Source organism: Scyliorhinus torazame, chromosome 5 (genome assembly GCF_047496885.1).
Source record: "Scyliorhinus torazame isolate Kashiwa2021f chromosome 5, sScyTor2.1, whole genome shotgun sequence".
In the NCBI taxonomy this organism is placed as follows: Eukaryota; Metazoa; Chordata; class Chondrichthyes; order Carcharhiniformes; family Scyliorhinidae; genus Scyliorhinus; species Scyliorhinus torazame.
In genome coordinates, this window is record NC_092711.1 from 282,146,669 (window position 1) to 282,165,937 (window position 19,269).

The 19,269-nt window shown below is 45.6% G+C and overlaps 1 protein-coding gene across 6 annotated transcripts in view; it reads right to left on the reverse strand.

Annotated features, from left to right (window-relative positions):
• The window catches only part of gria3b (glutamate receptor, ionotropic, AMPA 3b), a 626,694-nt gene that overhangs the window by 277,282 nt on the left and 330,143 nt on the right, over positions 1-19,269 (reverse strand). For all 6 annotated transcript variants that reach the window (XR_011946682.1, XM_072505636.1, XM_072505635.1 and 3 more), the window contains exon 8: positions 264-368. Coding sequence is in view for 5 of the 6 variants with exons in the window: in XM_072505636.1 (XP_072361737.1) it covers positions 264-368 (105 nt within the window). In the remaining variant the exon portion in view is untranslated. The remainder of the gene's footprint in view (positions 1-263; positions 369-19,269) is intronic.

The following is a 19,269-nucleotide window of genomic DNA, read 5'->3' on the forward strand; positions in this document are numbered from 1 at the left end:
CTGGTGGCCAGATTCTCTACTCCTGCCGCTTGTCAATGGATTTCCCATTGAAGCCACCCCACGCTGCCGGGAAACCCACGGGCGGGAGTGCACTGTCGGTGGGAACAGAGAATCCCAATGGCCGGGGAATTACAGTCCATGTCCAAGAGAGAAATTTAGCTGACTAAAAAAAATAATACTTGTAAGTCTTTGAATTCAATATATCCATATATCAGAATCATCATCATTTGCTTAAGAAACAGGCCTGCTTCATTTTAACCTACCTTCCGAGGCCCAGAAGGTCTTAGTTCATAAACATCGATTGTGTAGTTTGATCTGCGCCCATAGTTGTCAAATTGTAGGTTCCCAGTCAACCCTCGGCCTCGTACCTGCACACATAAAAAAATAGATATGGACTGACATACTGCTAATGAAAATGCTTCGTTTGAACAGGTATTTGCGATTGAAGAGTCATGAAAGATGCCTCGAGAAGGTCATCACACTGTCAAGGTCCTGCAATTTGACATATAGTTTACGGCAATATAAAATAGAACGCATCTGTCTTAAGTATAATTGTTGCTGCTGTTTATAATGGCTCCATTTTAAATTGAAGTTAAGCTGAAAATTAAAATTTCTCCAGACAGTGCAGAGATTTTTAGATAGTCATTAAAAACATTATTCTTAGATAATAGTGCCCCAGTTATCTTACAAAATAATTACTCCCATCACATCTTTTGGGAGATGACCTCATGAGCAGAACTTTGGGGCACATGGGGAAGGAGAGACATAGGATACCACACATTCTCTTTTTACCGAGAAAGCTGCATTCTTGAATATAAGGTTTTATCTTCTGGGAAGTAATCCAGAGGCTGAATTTTTATTTCCCAACATGGAGCAAACCCTGAGTTGGGAGGGCCAAAGTGGAGGTGTGCAGGGCCATAAATTTGAACTGTCCTGACAATTCCCGCCACCTGCCATTTTCGGCAGGTCAGGAATCATGCAGGAATCATGGCAGCCCGGGAATCATAACAGGTTGCGACTCAACACTCACTTAATGTGTCGTTGGGCTTGCAATTTAAATCCATAGTGTAAATTTCTATGACCTTGGTATTTTTGTGTAGGCTCAGGGGTGGGGTGGGGTGGGGTGGGGTTCTAAAGCCTGTGGTAACCCTGCCAGATAAATGATTTTGTGAACCTTGGGGGTGGCCCGATGAGGAGTCGGGAATTATTTGACGGTGAAATTTAAAAACTGTTGCCAGTGCCTCCTCGCATTGTTAGATTAACATTGGTATTACCTTGTCATCTTTTATTCTTTCTTTAATAGTTTTGCAATGCCTGTGTGTTTATTTACATAAGATTAAGAAGTGTGCAGTGGATCAAAACACCTGGCATTGATACTATAAATGGCTGTAGTTGACACTTTGAAGGGGTTGTAAACTGAACAGTTTTTCTTGAAAGTATATTTTCAAAATCTTTATTTACGTTGTCAATTTCAGGGATATTTCAAACAGTTGTCAGACTTGCCAATGGCTCATTGATTCTGTAACAAGTGGATACTTAGCGAGTGGGTATGGAAGATGCATGGGGGGCACAGAAAGGACATGTAAGGTATGCGGGGATGTGAGTGCATTGGAATTATGAGGGAGTACACATAGAAACATCTATAGAAAATAGAAGCAGGAGAAGGTCATTTGGCCCTTTGAGAATGCTCCGCCATTCTTTATGATCATCAAGTTCAATACCCTGATCCAGCCTTCCCCCAATATCCCTTGATCCCTTTAGCCCCAAGAGCGAAATAATAATAATCTTTATTATTGTCAGAAATTGGCTTATATTAACACTGCAATGAAATTACTGTGAAAAGCCCCTAGTCGCCACATTCAGCGCTTGTTCGGGTACACAGAGGGAGAATTCAGAATGTCCAATTCACCTAACATGCATGTCTTTCGGGACTTGAGGGAGGGAACCGGAGCACCCGGAGGAAACCCACACAGGCATGGGAGAACGTGCAGACTCCGCACAGACAGTGACCCAAGCAGGAATCGAACCTGGGACACTGGCGTTGTGATGCAACAGTGCTAATCACTGTGCTACTGTGCTGCCCACATATCTAATTCCTTCTTGAAATTATACAATGTTTTGGTCTCAACTAATTTGTGTGGTCGTGAATTCCACAGATTCACCACTCTCTGGGTGAAGAAATTTCTCTTCACCTTAGTCCGAAAAGGTTTACCCCTTATCCTTATACTATGACCCCTAGTTTTGGACTCTCCCACCATCTGGAACGTTCTTTCTGAATCTACCTTCTCTAATCCTGTTAGAATTTTCTAAGTTTCTATGAGATCCCCCCTCCAATGAATATCATCCTAACTGACTTAGTCTATCCTCATATGACAGTCCCTCCATCCCAGGAATCAATCTGGTAAACCTTCGCTGCACTCCCTCCATAGCAAGAACATCCTTCCTCAGATATGGACATCAAAACTGCACATAATACTCCAAGTCTGGCCTCACCAATGCCCTATTCAATTGCAGTAAAACATCCCTATTCCCATTCTCAAATCCTCTTGCTATGAAGGCCAACATACCTCTTACCTTCTATACTGCCTGTTGTACTTGCATACATACTTTCAGCAACTGATGCACAAGGACACCGAGGTCTCGCTGAGTATCCACTACTCCAATTTACACCAATTCAAATAATAATCTGTCTTCCTATTATTGCTACCGAAGTGGATAACCTCACATTTATCTGAATTATACTGCGTCTGCAATGCATATACCCACTCACTCAGTCTGTCCAAATCCCGCTGAAGCATCTCTGTATCCTCCTCACAGCCCTCCCTCCTATCCAACTTTGTATCATCTGCAAATTTGGCGAATAGGAGGGAGCATGGATAAGCATGGGGGATAAGAGGGTTCAAGAGGGACTTGGGGGTGATGAGGAGGAACAGGAGGTAGGGGGGGTTGAAGGGATGAAATATGAGGGCTAGGGGGCCTAACAGTCACCTGAAAAACTGCAACAATATCCAGGAGAGCCGATGCAACTCTTCTGACTCACCCACCTCACCATCACACACCTCCACCTCTGCCTCAGACCTCCCTAGGGAGGTGGCTGACCTGAACCTGGCCTGTGCATGTGTCAGAGACAAAGATTCTGTGGGAATGGGCGGAGGTGACGGGATTGCAAAGCCGTCAAACAGCCCGACTCACATTTCCTGGAGTAGAAGGTAAGGTCTGGCCCCTAGTCTCTTCTCACACCTTTCACTGATTAATCATAGCTGTAATCCAAACTTCTCCCCTGTCTATCTCCAGTGAAATTTGCCAGAGTTCATACCCTTAACGGTGGTGAATGCAGGTTGAAGGACGGGAAGGGAACTGTGAGATTCGTTTGTTACCCACTGCTATTTCACTGCTGAGTTCTGAGTTCAAAGTTCAGTCCAGATTGTTGGGAAGAAAGTCACGTCTATTTGTTGCCTGCAAGGGATCCACATAAGTTAGTCTGAATCCTAGAGTGGAAGAAACTTCAGAGAGTCGTGAACACCGCCCAGTCCATCACACGAACCTGCCTCCCATCCATTGACTCCATCTACACCTCCCGCTGCCTGGGGAAAGCGGGCAGCATAATCAAAGATCCCTCCCACCCGGCTTACTCACTCTTCCAACTTCTTCCATCGGGCAGGAGATACAGAAGTCTGAGAACACGCATGAACAGACTCAAAAACAGCTTCTTCCCCACTGTCACCAGTCTCCTAAATGACCCTCTTATGGACTGACCTCATTAACACTACACCCTGTATGCTTCATCCGATTCCTGTGCTTATGTAGTTACATTGCATATGTTGTGTTGCCCTATTATGTATTTTCTTTTATTTACTTTTCTTCCCATGTATTTAATGATCTGTTGAGCTGCTCGCAGAAAAATACTTTTCACTGTACCTCGGTACACGTGACAATAAACAAATCCAATCCAAGACTGCCTGTGCAGGTTAAAAAAGCTGCCCCATCTGGCACTATATGGCATTAAATTGATAATGGCATTCAGAGAAGCCAAATTAGGTGTGGGGGATTGAAATAAAATCATACTTGTACTCTCGGGGATGCTGCTCTGAGGATGTAGCAGTTTGAGGTTGAAGTATACAGGGAGATTAACTTTGCAACTATTTATATTGTGGCTAACCATGGAGGTTCTCAGACTTGACACAGTTTGTCCAAAATTCCTCCGGCATTAATATTCTTCACTTTGGAAAACATGAAACATATTGGATAAGTGGTTGCAAATAACTACAAGCTTTGAGTTCCCAATTGAAAGTAAGAACTTGCCTTCATCTAGCACCTTTCACAGCCTCAGGACATCCCAAAGCATTTTATGCTCAATGAAGAGTAGTGACGACTGTAGCGTAGGAATTGCCAATTTGCACTCAGCAAGGCTCCACAAACAGCAAGGGGTTAATGACCACATAATCTGTTTCAGTGGTGTTAGCTGAGAGATAATATTTTTGCTAGTAGATTGGAAGAACTCCTCCACTCTTCCTCAATTATTACACCATTATTATTTACACCCCCCTGCAAAGGCAGTTTAATGTCTCATCTGAAAGATTGCATCACCAACCGCGCAGCACTCCTTAAATGCTGTCCTTGAGTGTCAGTCCAATTTAAGTGCTCAAGTCTCTGCAGAATGACTTGAACTCCACAACCTCTTGATTCAGAGGCAGAAGGGACACTGTTCAGCTACAGATTAACAGAAAAAAACGATGCCGTTTATAATGATTTGCATTACTGCTTTTGGTTTAATATTGCAAGGATTTTTGTCATGCTATTTTGGATATAATAACGTGGTACCATCGCTGTGATAAAATGAAAGTTTGTCACAGTTAAACCTGAATTAAACACATTTGTTGATGTTCTTTAATTCTGCTATAAAATATTCAGCATCAGAAACCAAACAATTACAACAAAATTACATTGTGCACTTTTTTGATAGCCAAAGGACTATCAATACTCAAAATAGCAAATAACGTTTCATCCAGTTTGATGTGTTAGATTCAGTGCTTCATAGAAAGTGAAGGGGCAGCTTCCAAAGCTGATTATTCCTCGAGAAAAAAAAGGCAGACTCATAAAAAAAGAGGGTAGAGAAAAGCTGCTATCCTGACTTAATGGATCTCTCCAGAGCTATAAAAATAAACAATCTGATTAGTCGCTTTGAAGTTCCAGCGAGCTGTCAACCGTGATGCTTTTAGCAGGTGATGGAGTGTGAATTTCAGTGTAAACAATCCAGTTCTAAGCATTCAGCCTCAAAGCCATACACAGCGCCTTCAATACTTCAAAAGACAATGAAATTGACTGTGCAAAAACCACTTCAAAAGTTTCCACCACTTTAAAGGCATAACTTTCATCTCACAGTCTTTTAAACCTGGCATACTGACAGGCTTGTTAAAGGGGTCAGGGGTGCAGATGAGAACATTTTCCCTTTATTATTTGGCATGTGTGTTTATGAAATAATGAGTTACTGTTTAAATGGTATAGGAGTACACATGAGCACATTTGCACTTTACTGTGGGAAAACTATAACTTTTACAGACTGACTACTGGCTTAATGGGTTTAAAGGCTGCAGATGGGGAAAGCAGCCAAAGGAACCCCATCCTACGGAAGACACATGACCTGAACCCGTCCACCCCTACACAAGCCTACAGGTCCTCAACTCCCAGAAGGGACCCCCCCCCTCGAATCTCTGGCTGCAATTATTGGGAGTGTACTTACCAGCTTGCCATCCTTTGGACTGCAAGCCGCCAGGTCCACACTCCTCACTACTTGCACCAATTCATGCTAGCTGGGGGGGGGGGGGGGGGGGGGCGGTGCCGGAGCTTTCCACCTGGTTTGTGAATGGTGCGTCATGCCCGCCAATGACATGATCCCGCTGAGTCAGAGCAGGAAGTCCAACTGGGCCACCGGAAAACCTACTATGGCCGGCAGGGCAGATACGGAGACTCCCGACTGGTTTGGGGCCTGACTGGAATCCTAATTGTACCCTCCGCATGATTCTCCCTCCCCGATCGGATGTCCTGATCTTAGTGACATAGAATGGAGAATCCTGGCCACTGTTTCACTCCAAAATAGGCCGGCACGGTGGCGCAGTGGTTCGCACTGCTGCCTTATGCACCGAGTACCCGGGGTCGATCCCGACCCCAGGTCACTGTCTGTGTGGAGTTTGCACATTCTCCCTGTGTCTGCTTGGGCCCCACCCCACAACCCAAAGATTTGCAGGGTAGGTGGATTGGCCATGCTAAATTGCCCCTTAATTGGAAAATAAATAATTGGGTATTGTAAATTTATACAAAAAAAATAAAAAAACTGTTTCACCCCAAAATAATTTAGAAATGTTGAATATTTTAACTGAACAAAGAAACTGCTGAAAATAGATAAAAAATGATTTTCATTTATATAATACTGTTCACAATGAAACAACTCAAAGTGTTTCATCTAAAGGTCAGCATCGATACAATAGGCTAAATAGCCTCCTTCTGTGCCATAAATCGTTCTAAGTTTAAAAGCCAATTCCTTATTTTTCAAGGGAATAATCTACAATGTAGGCACAAACAACTATGGTGCAATTCACACAAAAAAATAACTAAGTGTCATTTTGGGCAAGATTTGCAGAGTGTTTGGTGCCAGCTGTAATGCCGTGATCGAGATTTGTGTTCACCTGCACTTGGTGCAAAAATTGAGTCCCCAATGTGAACCTCGCCACACCTGACTCCGTCGCCATCTGATTTGCCCGACTCATGCCTCAGCTGCTCGCAGCTAACGAGGGGAAGCTGCATTTAAACGCTCCATCAACACTCCCTCCCAGTCAAGACAAAAGGGTGGCAGTGCGTTGACCAGCTCCTCGTTTTGGGGATGTTGACCTGGTTAGGCTTCTCGGCGCAGTGGGTGACACCTGAGGGTGTAAGGGAACCAGAAGCAGGGTCAGCAATGCTGCCTGGAGGCAGTGGCACCTGCAGTGCGAGCGGGCAGCGTGACCAGGAGGACCGCTGTCCAATGTAGGACGAAGATGAATGAACTCCTGCGAGCTACAAGGTAAGTTGCCACCTCTCTCCTGCTGGTATCTGTCCCGCCTGCCACCCTTCCATGCCCAATCCCCCAGAGCCCATCAATCCAATGGCTGACACCTCGCACTTTCCCAACATCCGGCCTCCAACTTGTTCCTCGGAAACCCCAGGCACTCACCAACCCCGTCATGTCTGGGTGCGATGCCACCTGTGGTAACCCCCTGACCCATCAAGCCTGCGGCTCACAATGTCCTCTCTTCATCCCCACAGGAGGAGATAGCCCATTATAAGAGGGATAGGGCAAAGTCAAGGGACAAAATCCCAGAGATCCATTCCTCACACCTTAGAGGAAAGGATCCTGGAGATCGCAGGGTTGCCCGAGGAGAGAGCAGTGACTGACAGTGAAGTTGCCTGTGCCAGAGAAGTGAGAATCCACTGCCCTTCACCCAGATGACCTGTCTCAAGTGAGTTGTTGATTTCCCACAAAATTATCCTTCCCTCTCACTGACCCACATCCATTGTCTCGCAGGTTCACCATCTAATGAAGCCGGGCCATCCATCTGGAGTGACTTCCTCCCCCCGCCAGCCACCCAAGAGACAGCCTTGGAGGAGAGCTCCGAGGTGAACACCGGCGAAGCGTCACAGCTATCACATGCACCTTCCACCAATGGAGACACCCACTTCGGTAGGCGAGATTAGCAGACAGGCTTCTGGGTCACTATCTGGTGAGCACCACACAGCTGCTGATGCACAGCAGATGGAGGTAGGAACATCCAAGGGAGACAGCAGTTGGAGGTCTGCCGGATCTCAGAAAACAACCGGCTCCCAGTAAGATGCTGAGCCTCTGGACAAGGTTCTCCCTGAGCTGATGTAGAGGCCACAGTCGTGAGATTCCAGAGGGCATGTCAGCGACATTCCAGTGACTGCAAGGCCATTTGAAGGAGTCTCAAAGGCTACCGGTGCAGAAGAGTCACCCAGGTCCCCATGGGCACCGTCAGGGCTGGAGCCCATCCCGGGGCCTTCTACCAAGGAGACTCAGGCGGTTTCCATTCCTTCTGAATCCCCTCCTGACACCAGTGCATTGCAAGGGCAGTTGGCAGAACAGGGTGGCATGGCAACACCTGTGAAACTGGAAAGTTGGCTGGCGTCCTCCAGAGGTCGACTGCCCAGAACATGAAAGGTCACAAGGAGTAATGAATGGGCACTGGTGAGGTCATCATCGTAGCAAGTGGGAATGGAAAGCTGTCACATTAAAATGTTCAGCAGTAAAGCATTTCACACCTGAAACATGTGAAGCCTCTGTCATTTTAATCCTCACAACAGGCCTGCTACACCCCCACTCCTTGTACCCCGGTTCCCTTGCTCCCCCATCCAACCACCCCTACCCCCCCGCCCCTACAGTGGCCCAAGTTTAATAGCCCTCGATGCAGACTCAGTCATGAGGATGAGTGTGAGCGTGCTGTCAGCAGACAGACAGGAGTTAGGCTTATTCAGAATGTGAGGAGCACCACAGTTTCCTCACAGTGAGTGGTCATCACTCTCCTGCCTTGAATAGTGACCCGCTGACAGGGCCAACACAGGAGTAATGTTACATTGACCCTTGCAGGGGGCTGGGGGGACGTAAACAGGGTGGTCAGGGAAGAGGGGATCAGGGAGGGGGCCAGTGTGATGTGAGGAGAGCACGTTAGAGCTGACACACAGCCTTATCTCATGTAAATCTGAGGACCAGGGTTTGGCGAAGGAGAGAGACCTAACAACCAGTTAGGTCTTCCTTCCCAGGACACTCAAATTTCTCACCCTTACCATCTTGTTCTGTCTTCTCTCAGAGCACCATCCAGTGAGCCAATTGTGCTGGCAAACCTTCACTCTGCATATTCACTCCCATCCAGATCAGGAGCCCCTAGGCTCCAAAGCTCTGCCAGCAACATTAGGGAGGTCGTGCTCAGCTGCCATCCACTCATCCAGACAGTTACCATTTGGCTGCGAGAGAGTCCTCAGTGGTGAACCCCTGCTCTTTTATTGTTTGATTGTTGGCAGCTGCCTCTATAGTGCTGACGCACCTAGAGTTCAGGCACACTGTTCAGGCATCAAAGGTTGCAGGACATCCAGTCCACTAATCATCCTCTCAGACAGGCCACCTGTTCTTTCGAGGAGGCATTTGAAAGTTCAGGGAGCGTGAAGTGCTCTCATAACTAACTCCTTCGAGAGAGCCTTCAGCTGTGAAGCTAGAGGCTGCTCACAGTCAAAGGGGTGAAATTGACTTTCAGCAGAAAAGCTGCATCCTGGCTCTATTCTGGGAGAGTTTGGTCGGATAGACAGGCTGTAGCTGTGGTTACCCCTGTTATGGGTCGCCACAATATTTAAAGATGGCGTGAAGACCTCACATACGCATAAACGCCCTCGACCCAGCGGCCACCCGACCTGACCCCCTCTAGCCCTCCGAACAACCCCAGCCCTCTTGAAGGCCCTCCCCACCACAGCACTGGGACAGCAGCTCTGGTTCCCTTGGCTACCCACCTCCTCACTTCCCCCTAGTAGCCATTGTCTGGTGGAATTGGATTATTTTTCTAATGAGAATATAATTTATTCTAAGTTACATGTTATTTAAGATGAAAGGATATTTCTGGAAGAATGCTGAGAAAAATATTCATTTTAATTATACTGTGTTATTCAAATCATATTTCAGCTGCCTTTATAGGGGCTTAAAAGCTTAAGATTAAGGTATAACATACAACATTTGCTTTGGCTTGTTTTTACTGTTGTGGTGAAGCATCTGCATTTAAATAAGGAATTAATGGCTTAGTATTTATTGAGTTAAAAATGAATGCCAGCGATGGGCCATGTGGTGAGTTAATGTGTCCACATACTTCATCACTGAGCAGTGATGGTTTTAGCAATTAGAGATTTGCAAGCATGCCAACCAAATGTTTTCCTCTCCTTCTCTCTGTTATAACATTGCCAGGACTTAGGTACAGAAACCACCTTATGAATATTAATATTATTAATGCTTCTTAGAGATGGATTTAATGCTCCTCCATCCAAGGATTTGAAGGAAGGAGCATGTAAAATGCAACACGTGGCCTGCCTGCCGCCTAACTGGGCGGCACGGTAGCACAGTGGTTAGCATTGTCGCTTCACAGCTCCAGGGTCCTAGGTTCGATTCCCGGCTTGTGTCACTGTCTGTGCGGAGTCTGCACGTTCTCCCCGTGTCTGCGTGGGTTTCCTCCGGGTGCTCCGGTTTCCTTCCACAGTCCAAAGGCGTGCAGGTTAGGTGGATTGGCCATGCTAAATTGCCCTTAGTGTCCAAGGGGTTGGGTGGGGTTGCTGGGTTACGGGTATGGGGCGGAGTTCTGGGCTTAAAATGGGGGTGCTCTTTCCAAGGGCCGGTGCAGGCTCGATGGGCTGAATGGCCTCCTTCTGCACTGTAAATTCTATGTAATCTATTTAACTCTCTGCCCGTACCCCCACCACGACTTTACCGGGGGGGGGGGGGGGGGGGTAGCATCGGCGTCCAGCCCAGCAGGAGGCTAATTGATGTCCTTACGTTGGCTATTGATACCCACTTAAGGTCTCATCCCACCATCGCCAGGATTTAACTGGCAACGGAATAAGCCCATGCCCCAGCTGCCAACCCAGCAGCTTTCCCTGCGCAGGCTAGTGGCCAACAGTGGAGTCTCTCCTTAACTGGTCCCCAGAACCCATCAGGCAGCACTGCATGGCCCATCAATACCAAACCCCTCTTCCTGCCAGTTTGGCATCCAATGAGACTCCCAAACACTTACAATGAAATCCAGCGCAGTTTGCCTCATCATGTGAGTGCAGTACCAGCAGAGGCCACTGCACCCAACGGCACTACTGATTTCATAGAATTTACAGTGTAGAAGGAGCCAATCGGCCCATCGAGTCTGCACCGGCTCTTGGAAAGAGCACCCCACCCAAGGTCAACACCGCCACCCTATCCCCATAACACAGTAACCCCACCCAACACTAAGGGCAATTTTGGAGACTAAGGGCAATTTATCATGGACAATTCACCTAAGCTGCACATCTTTGGACTGTGGGAGGAAACTGGAGCACCCGGAGGAAACCCACGCTTACACGGGGAGGATGTGCAGACTCCGCACAGACAGTGACCCAAGCTGGAATCAAACCTGGGACCCTGGAGCTGTGAAGCAATTGTGCTATCCACGAGGCTACCGTGCTGCCCCTGACACTGGAGAGCTGCCAGCCTCTAACTGGTCACCAGCTCTCTGGTGGGTACCTATCCCATCTCTAACCTATTAACTGCCGAACACCATTAAATGGCTGCAGGGCAGTTGTTCTTCAAATGGGCTGGCTTTGCCCTTCCCTTTTAGCTGGAGAGACCGGGAATCAATGGGTCTCTGTAAAATCCAGCCTTTCGTTTCTGCGGCTCATTAATAATTTCCTAATGACATTACCAGTCGGCGATTATGTCTCTCTCTAATCACTTCTGGTTGATACTGAAATATATTTACATTCAGTTAGGTACATCATGCATGTCTTCCTCCAGCCATAGAATAGGTATGGAGCGATATAGCTTGCATTTGCTCTTACAGTTGTCTTCAGCCCACTGAGGATGAGACCGTGCTTGGAAGGCAAGTACTTCTCCACATGGGGAAAGTCAGAGGTTTTATTACACTTGCTGATCCTATGTGCCTTTGAGAAAGTGCTTTCAGAATATTGTTGTCAAAAGCTGTGATCAGATATCCTTCCTGTTCTCTGGCCTATCGGATTATATGAGGGACAAAGACATCAAAGTTATTGGAAGTAGTAGTGGTTGGGGAGAAGGGACATGGGAGAGGTAGTGGGAAGAATGAAAATGAGAAAGAGAATTGGGAAGCCTTAATCTGTCACTCAAGTTTACTATGTGTATGTTATAAAGCTACAGACAAACACAAAAGCAAATAAATAATGAGAAAAGGCAACTTATAAATAAAATAATATAATCTTTATTATTGTCACAAGTAGGCTTACATTAACACTGCAATGAAGTTACTGTGAAAATCCCCTAGTCACTACACTCTGGTGCCTGTTCGGGTACATGTAGGGAGAATTCAGAATGTCCAATTCACCTAACAGCATGTCTTTCGGGGCTTGTGGGAGGAAGTTGGAGCACCCAGAGACACAGGAAGAACGTGCAGACTCCGTACAGACAGTGACCCAAGCAGGAATTGAACCCTGGCTGTGAAACAACAGTGCTAACCACTGTGCTACCTTGTCACCTCTCAGTCCCCTCCATATAATAAATAAATTCAGCAGCTATCTTCTCAAGGCAACTAGGGGCAACAACAACAAGTTGCTTTTATTCAGCACCTTTAATTTAGTAAATGTTTTTCAAGGAGTGTTATAACAGATAAAATTTGACACTGAGCTACATAAGACGATATTAGGTCAGGTGACCAAAAGCTGATGTCAAATAGGTCAGTTTTAAAGAGTGTCTTGAAAGAAAGTTAGAAAGACAAGAAAGGTTGGAGTAAATTCTAGAGCTTAGGGCCAAGGCAACTGAAGGCACAGATATAGGGGTGAAGAAACTTGGTGATGCACAAGAGGCCAGAATTAGAGAAACATACAGAATGATGCAGCACTAAATGAGGCCAGAGAGAATGGAAAGGACAAGGCTATGGGATGCCTTGAACACAAAGATGAGTATAGCAAATCTGAAATGTTGCTGCACTAAGAGCCAATCTAGGTCAGTAGTGAGCATGGGAAAGGTGAATGGGGCTCGGTGCGGATCACTGTGCAAGTTATTTGTTTTTTTCAAATAACTAGATTACCCAATTCTTTTTATTCCAATTAAGGGGCAATTTAGTGTAGTCAATCCTTCTACCCTTCACATCTTTGGGTTGTGGGGGTGAGACCCACGCAAACACCGGGAGAATGTGCAAATTCCACACGGACAGTGACCCGGGACTGGGATCGAACCCGGGTCCTCGATGCCGTGAGGCAACAGTGCTAACCACTGTGCCACCGTGCCGTCCAGCTGTTATTTGTATATGAGTTGATGGTTATTTGAATTCATTGGGGACTCAACTGAGCTCATGTACATTGGAGCAGCCTGAAAAAGAGCTGTTGGAGGTACACAGTATGCAGTATACTTTGTGAATAAAAGCTTATTGTGGTGATGTGGTAGCTAGACACTAGACACTACAGAGACATCACACACACACACACACACACAACCAATAGATCAGTTAGACAGGACACGGCCAATGGACATTCACGATATGCACAGAGGTGACATCACCACAGGAGGGCATCACACCAACCCATATATAAAAGACACCATACACATGATCTGCCTCTTTCCAGTGGAGACAGTCAGTAAGTACAGCCACAGGGTTAATTCAATATCACTCCCACCACGTGGATTGCAGCAACTGGTTAGTCAGTCTGGGTAGCTATAGTAGGATTAGCAGTAGTGTCGAACCCGAGTAATAGAAGTGTAAATAGTTTAATAAACGTGTTGAAGTTATCTCCACGTCTGAACCTTCCTTTGTCAAGTGCACCACAAGGAAGCCGCTTATGTTACACCTAGAACATAACAAATCACTTATGAGAATGCTTGGCTTTAGTATTCTATCCTTCAACACTGGATCGTATGAGTTCTAACGTGGGAAGAAAAGCTGTGCACGAGCTGAAGTTTATGAAGGTAACTGGAGATGGGCAATAAATACTGCCTGGCTTGTATCATTCAGCTTCAAGAATAAATGAACACAAATGCTTATCATGCATTTCATGAAAGCTGGTGGACAATTAAACACTTATCAAGATGAGAATATTCTCATCCTCAATGATGGGGCAGTCCAACACATAAGTGCAAATACAAAGTTGAAGCATTTATAACGTATTTCAACCAGAAGTGCCGAATGGATGATCCATCTTCACCTCCTCCTGAGGTCCCCAGCATCACAGATGCCATTCTTTAACCAGTTTGATTCACTTCCCATGATGTCACAAAAATGGAAGAAGGTTCAGGATACTGCAACAGCTATGGACCCTGACAATATTCCAGCAATCGTACTGAAGGTTTGTGCATCCAGATCTCGCCTCATCCTTGGCCAAACTGTTCCGGTACATCTACAATACTGGCATTTATCCGGTAATGTGGAAAATTGCTCAGATTTCTCTTGTTCACAAAAAAAGGCCAAATCCAACTCAGTCAATCACTGCCCTTTCAGTATACACACGATCATCAGTGAAGTGATGAAAGTTGTCAGTGACAATGCTATCAGTAGGCATTTAGACTGAAGTAACCTGCAAATGATGCCCTGTTCTGCCAGAGCCACACAGCTCCGGACCTTATTACAGCCTTGGTCCAAACATGGTGAAAAGAGACGAATGCCAGAGATGAGGTGAGAGTGACTGCCCTTGACATCAAGGTAGTATTTGAGTGTGGCAGCAAGGAGTCCCAGTAAAACTGAAGTCAATGTGAATGGGGGAAAACTCACCACTGGTTGTAGTCATATCTGGCACAAAGGAAGATGCTTGTGGTTGTTAGTTGTTAATAATATCAGTTCCAGGACAGCCAGGACAAAGCTTCCCACTTGATTGGAACTCCATCCACAACCTTAAACATTCAATTCCTTCACCACCAATGCACAGTGGCAACAGTGTGTACTATATACAAGATGCACTGCAGCAACTCACCTTAGACAGCACTTTCCAAATCCACGACCGTTACTACCTAGAAGGTAAAGGGCAGCAGATACATGGGAACTCCATTATCTGAAAGTTCCTCGCCAAGCCTCTCACCAACTTTTACAGATGGTCTTACCAACTTTTACAGATGCACCATAGATAGCAGCCTATCTGGCTGCATCACAGCCTGGCATGGCAACTGCTCGGCCCAAGACCGCAAGAAACTTCAGAGAGTCGTGAACACAGCCCAGTCATCACACAAACCTGTCTCCCATCCATTGACTCCACCTACACCTCCCGTTGCCTTGGGGAAAGTGGGCAGCATAATCAAAGACCCCTCCCACCTGGCTTACTCACTCTTCCAACTTCTTCCATTGGGCAGGAGATACAGAAATCTGAGAACATGCACAAACAGACTCAAAAACAGCTTCTTCCCTGCTGTTACCAGACTCCTAAACGACCCTCTTATGGACTGACCTGATTAACACTACACCCCTGTATGCTTCACCCCATGCCGGCCTTTATGTAGTTACATTGTGCACCTTGTGTTGCCCTATTATGTATTTTCTTTTTCTTTTCTTTTCTTTTCTTTTCATGTACTTAATGATCTGTTGAGCTGCTCACAGAAAAATACTTTTCACTGTACCTTGGTACACATGACAATAAACCAATCCATCCTGACTTGGAAATACATCGCCGCTCCTTCACTGTCATTGGGTCAAAATCCTGGAATTCCCTCCCTAATAGCACTGTGGGTGCACCTACACCACATGGACTGCTGCAGTTCAAGAAGGTGGCTCACCACCAAGTTCTCAAGGGCAATTAGAGATGGGAAACAAATGATGGCCTAGCCAACGATGCTCCCATCATATGAAAAGAATATTTAAAAAACACATCTTCCAAACTCAATTTCTCCCTCCCATCAGAAGAAATCAAGTGAAACTCTAAATCCCCAACATGTTCAATTTTGAGTGACTTACATCGAATAAGCCAGTGCACATTAATTTCTTCATGATTTTTTAACCAATTATATTCAGCAGCTTTTCATCCTCAAGTAGTACTCTCAATTCCAATGATTCCATCGCCAAGACGATAATCAAACCAAACACCCATAATCAACTTTGGAATTGCTAAAAAAAAAGTTAAAGCAATCTGAATGATGGTCTAACTCTAGTCTATGTGGCTGGTACACACTAAAACGCAAACTGGTCTGAGACTGGTATGTGCAACATAACTGTAATGTAAAAGTTGGGTGTAACTTAATGCCCCCCCCCAACCTCACCCGTGGCAAGTTTGACAGTGGTGGAGTCATTTAATCGGGTGGGAGTGTGGGAGTCTTTCCATTTTGATTAAATCCATGGCAGGGATGCCCGTGGACGGCCTCCCACCCTGCCACCAATTGAGGCCCTTCAGAGGGCAATTAATGTCCACTTGAAGGCCTCATCTCGCTGCTGCTGGAGTGTTAATCCAGCATTGGGTGGCAGGCCCGTCATGCAGAGAGTACAAGAAGCAAATCCGTACGGAGGCTTACTTCTTCAAAGTAAGATGTTATATTCCTTAATTTCATGCAATGCAATCGTCATTGGCTTCTGCCATAATATCAACCTCCGGCGGATCTGAGTTGGACCAAAACTGTTTAATATTGTATCGGTTTGTTCAGTTGATGTGCGTCAGGTGAAGTTCTACAATTTATGTCATCATTATGAACCGGGGCTGGGAACGTTCCCTGTACCGATAAATGTAATGTTCAATTGTTCAATTGTTTGGTGTTAACGATTGCGATCGTGAAGTGATTAGTGACAGTGAAGACTACAGTGATTTCACACGCAACTGTGACTATTGTTATGCGAGAGGAGTTGAAGGCAGATTTGGGGACAGAAAGCGTACAGCAGAAAGTAAACCCTTGCCTAAAAACCAAGAGTCCTGATGAAATAGAGGAAGAACTGGTCCCCACTACAGTAGATGCAATAGACTCGCATTGTTTGCAGGTAACTGTGTCATATGCGGAACTCAAAGAGTTATCCTGAAAAAACTCCAGCAACGTCGATTGCACCTTGCCCATGACGGGCATCCAGGTGTTGTTAAGATGAAACAATGACCCTGTGAAGCAGTCTGGTAACCAACAGTAGATCCCCACATAGGAGAGTTCATCAGAAACTGCGTAGCAGTTGCACTCAGTTAAAAATCTGTTAAACCCTCATGTCTACAGCTGAGCCCTTGGCCAAGAAAACCATGGCAACAACTCAAGTAGATATTTATAGAGAAGTGCAAGCAGCCCTTAGCAATCAACATATTTTGCCTGTTGTTCATGATCTACAAAGCAAGTTGCTGGACATCGCTACAACAAATCTTATAACCACCACTTCAGTCATTGACATCCAAGACTAGTATTTAATATTTAGATGTGCACTTGTGATGCAAAGGAATGCAAGCCTATGGGCCAAGTGCTGGAAAATAGGATTCAAATACTTAGGTGGTTGTTTTTGACTGGCGCAGAAGCGATGGGCTGAAGGGCCTTTTCTGTGCTGTCGACTTCTATGACTCTAAGTTGTTATAAAATGGGGTTCACTATACACTATCACTGCAGACAATAGACTAGCTTGTGTCCAGTCAGTTCACGGAGTTCCTAGTAAGCTATGGAATTCACCACTGTCTGAAATTGCGATAAAAGCCGCTATCGAATGGTGGCATGGAATAGTTCCACAGGGTGATAAACAACATTCTGAGAGCCAGTACGTCAGAGGGGAAATTATTTGAACAATCCATTCATAACCTACTTCACACATAACAATCCACCCGACATTCTCTGATCAGAAAGACACCAGCTGAACTTATGGCTGGTCATTCTCTGAAGCAGTCTCGGAGGTGGTGAAGATGATGACTACGAACATTATCCATGTTATTAACCAGAGGCTTGTGGTGCTGACTCAAAACCTATCTGTCCATGAGGCCGAGTTGCAGAATACTAATAACAGGCTTGGTGATATGGAGGAGAGAATCCTGAAAGTCTTCATGTTGCTTCCTCGACAGAAGCTCGAATTCAATCCTTGGAAAAACAGCTATGTGGTATGTCAGAGATCCTGGAATATTTGGAGAATCAAGGTCGGAGAAGGAATATCCGAATCATCGGTCTGCCTGAGACTGTGGAGAGTAAGGCTCCTGTTAAATTCTTTGAGAACTGGCTGCCACGCTTTCTTAAGCTGAATGTGAAGGCTGGGCATTTCTAAATGGAAGGGGCGCACGCGTGTCCTGTCATTAAGGCTGAGTGACAATCTTCATCCCAGGCATTTAATCACTCTCTTCCACAATTTGAAAAATTACCAGAAGGTCCTGGAGACGGCGAGGGGTGGTGGGACCTGGTTCCACGAGGGAGCGAGGATTTTCTTCTTCCAGGACTTTTCAGTGGTGATGCAGATAAAGCGTAGAGGCTTTGATTAAGTTCAAAGGCAACTCAAGGCGCTGGAGTGAATTAATAATAATCATCTTTATTGTCACAAGTACGCTTACATTAACACTGCAATGAAGTTACTGAGAAAATCCCCAAGTCGCCACATTCTGGCGCCTGTTCGTGTACATGGAGGGAGAATTCAGAATGTCCAAATTACCTAACAGCACGTCTTTTGGGACATGTGGGAGGAAACCGGAGCACCCGGAGGAAACCCATGCAGACACGGGGAGAACGTGCAGACTCCGCACAGACAGTGACCCAAGCCGGGAATCGAACCTGGGATTAATTGATATACGTGCCTTAAATCATGGCAGAATAGAGTGGCACCATTGCCGGAGGGTGGGTGGTGGAAACTGGTCTTCATGGGTGGGTTTAAAATGTGGGAGGGGGATTCCATTCCCATCCCCTTGTTGGTTTCTTTTCTCTCCTCCTTGTTGGGGAGATCGTATCCTGGTGGTAATAACTGTATGGCCGTGGGGTTCACCCTACAAGTCCGCAGTCTTATTGAGGAATGCCCCCTAGAATCATTGGGGCCGTGATTCTTTAGCATTTTTATTATTATAATGGGGTGTCTGTTTCGTTGAATTGATCTTGCATTGGCACAGACAGGTCTTTTATTTGTGAAAGATTTTGCTGAGTATCCACCTCTCTCAATTTACACCCATTCAAATAATAGTCTGCCTTCCTATTTTTGCTACTGAAGTGGATAACATGTCTCTGCTTTAATGTTTATCCACATTATATTGCATCTGCTATGCACGTGCCCACTCAGCCTGTCAAAATCCTGCTGAAGCATCTCTGCATCCTCCTCACAGCTCACTCTCCCACACAACTTTGTATCATCTGCAAATTTGGAGATAATACATGTAGTTCCCTCGTTCAAATCATTAATATATAATGTGAACAGTTCGGGTGCTAGCTCAGATCTCTGCGATACCCCACTAGTTGCTGCCTGTTAATCAGAAAAATACCTATTTATTCCAACTTTTTGCTTCCTGTATGTTAACCAGCTTTCTATCCATCTCAAGACACTACTCATAATCCCATGCACTTTAACTTTACATATTAGTCTGTTTTGTGAGACCTTTTCGAAAGCCTTCTGAAAGTCTAAATAAACCACATCTACTGGTTCT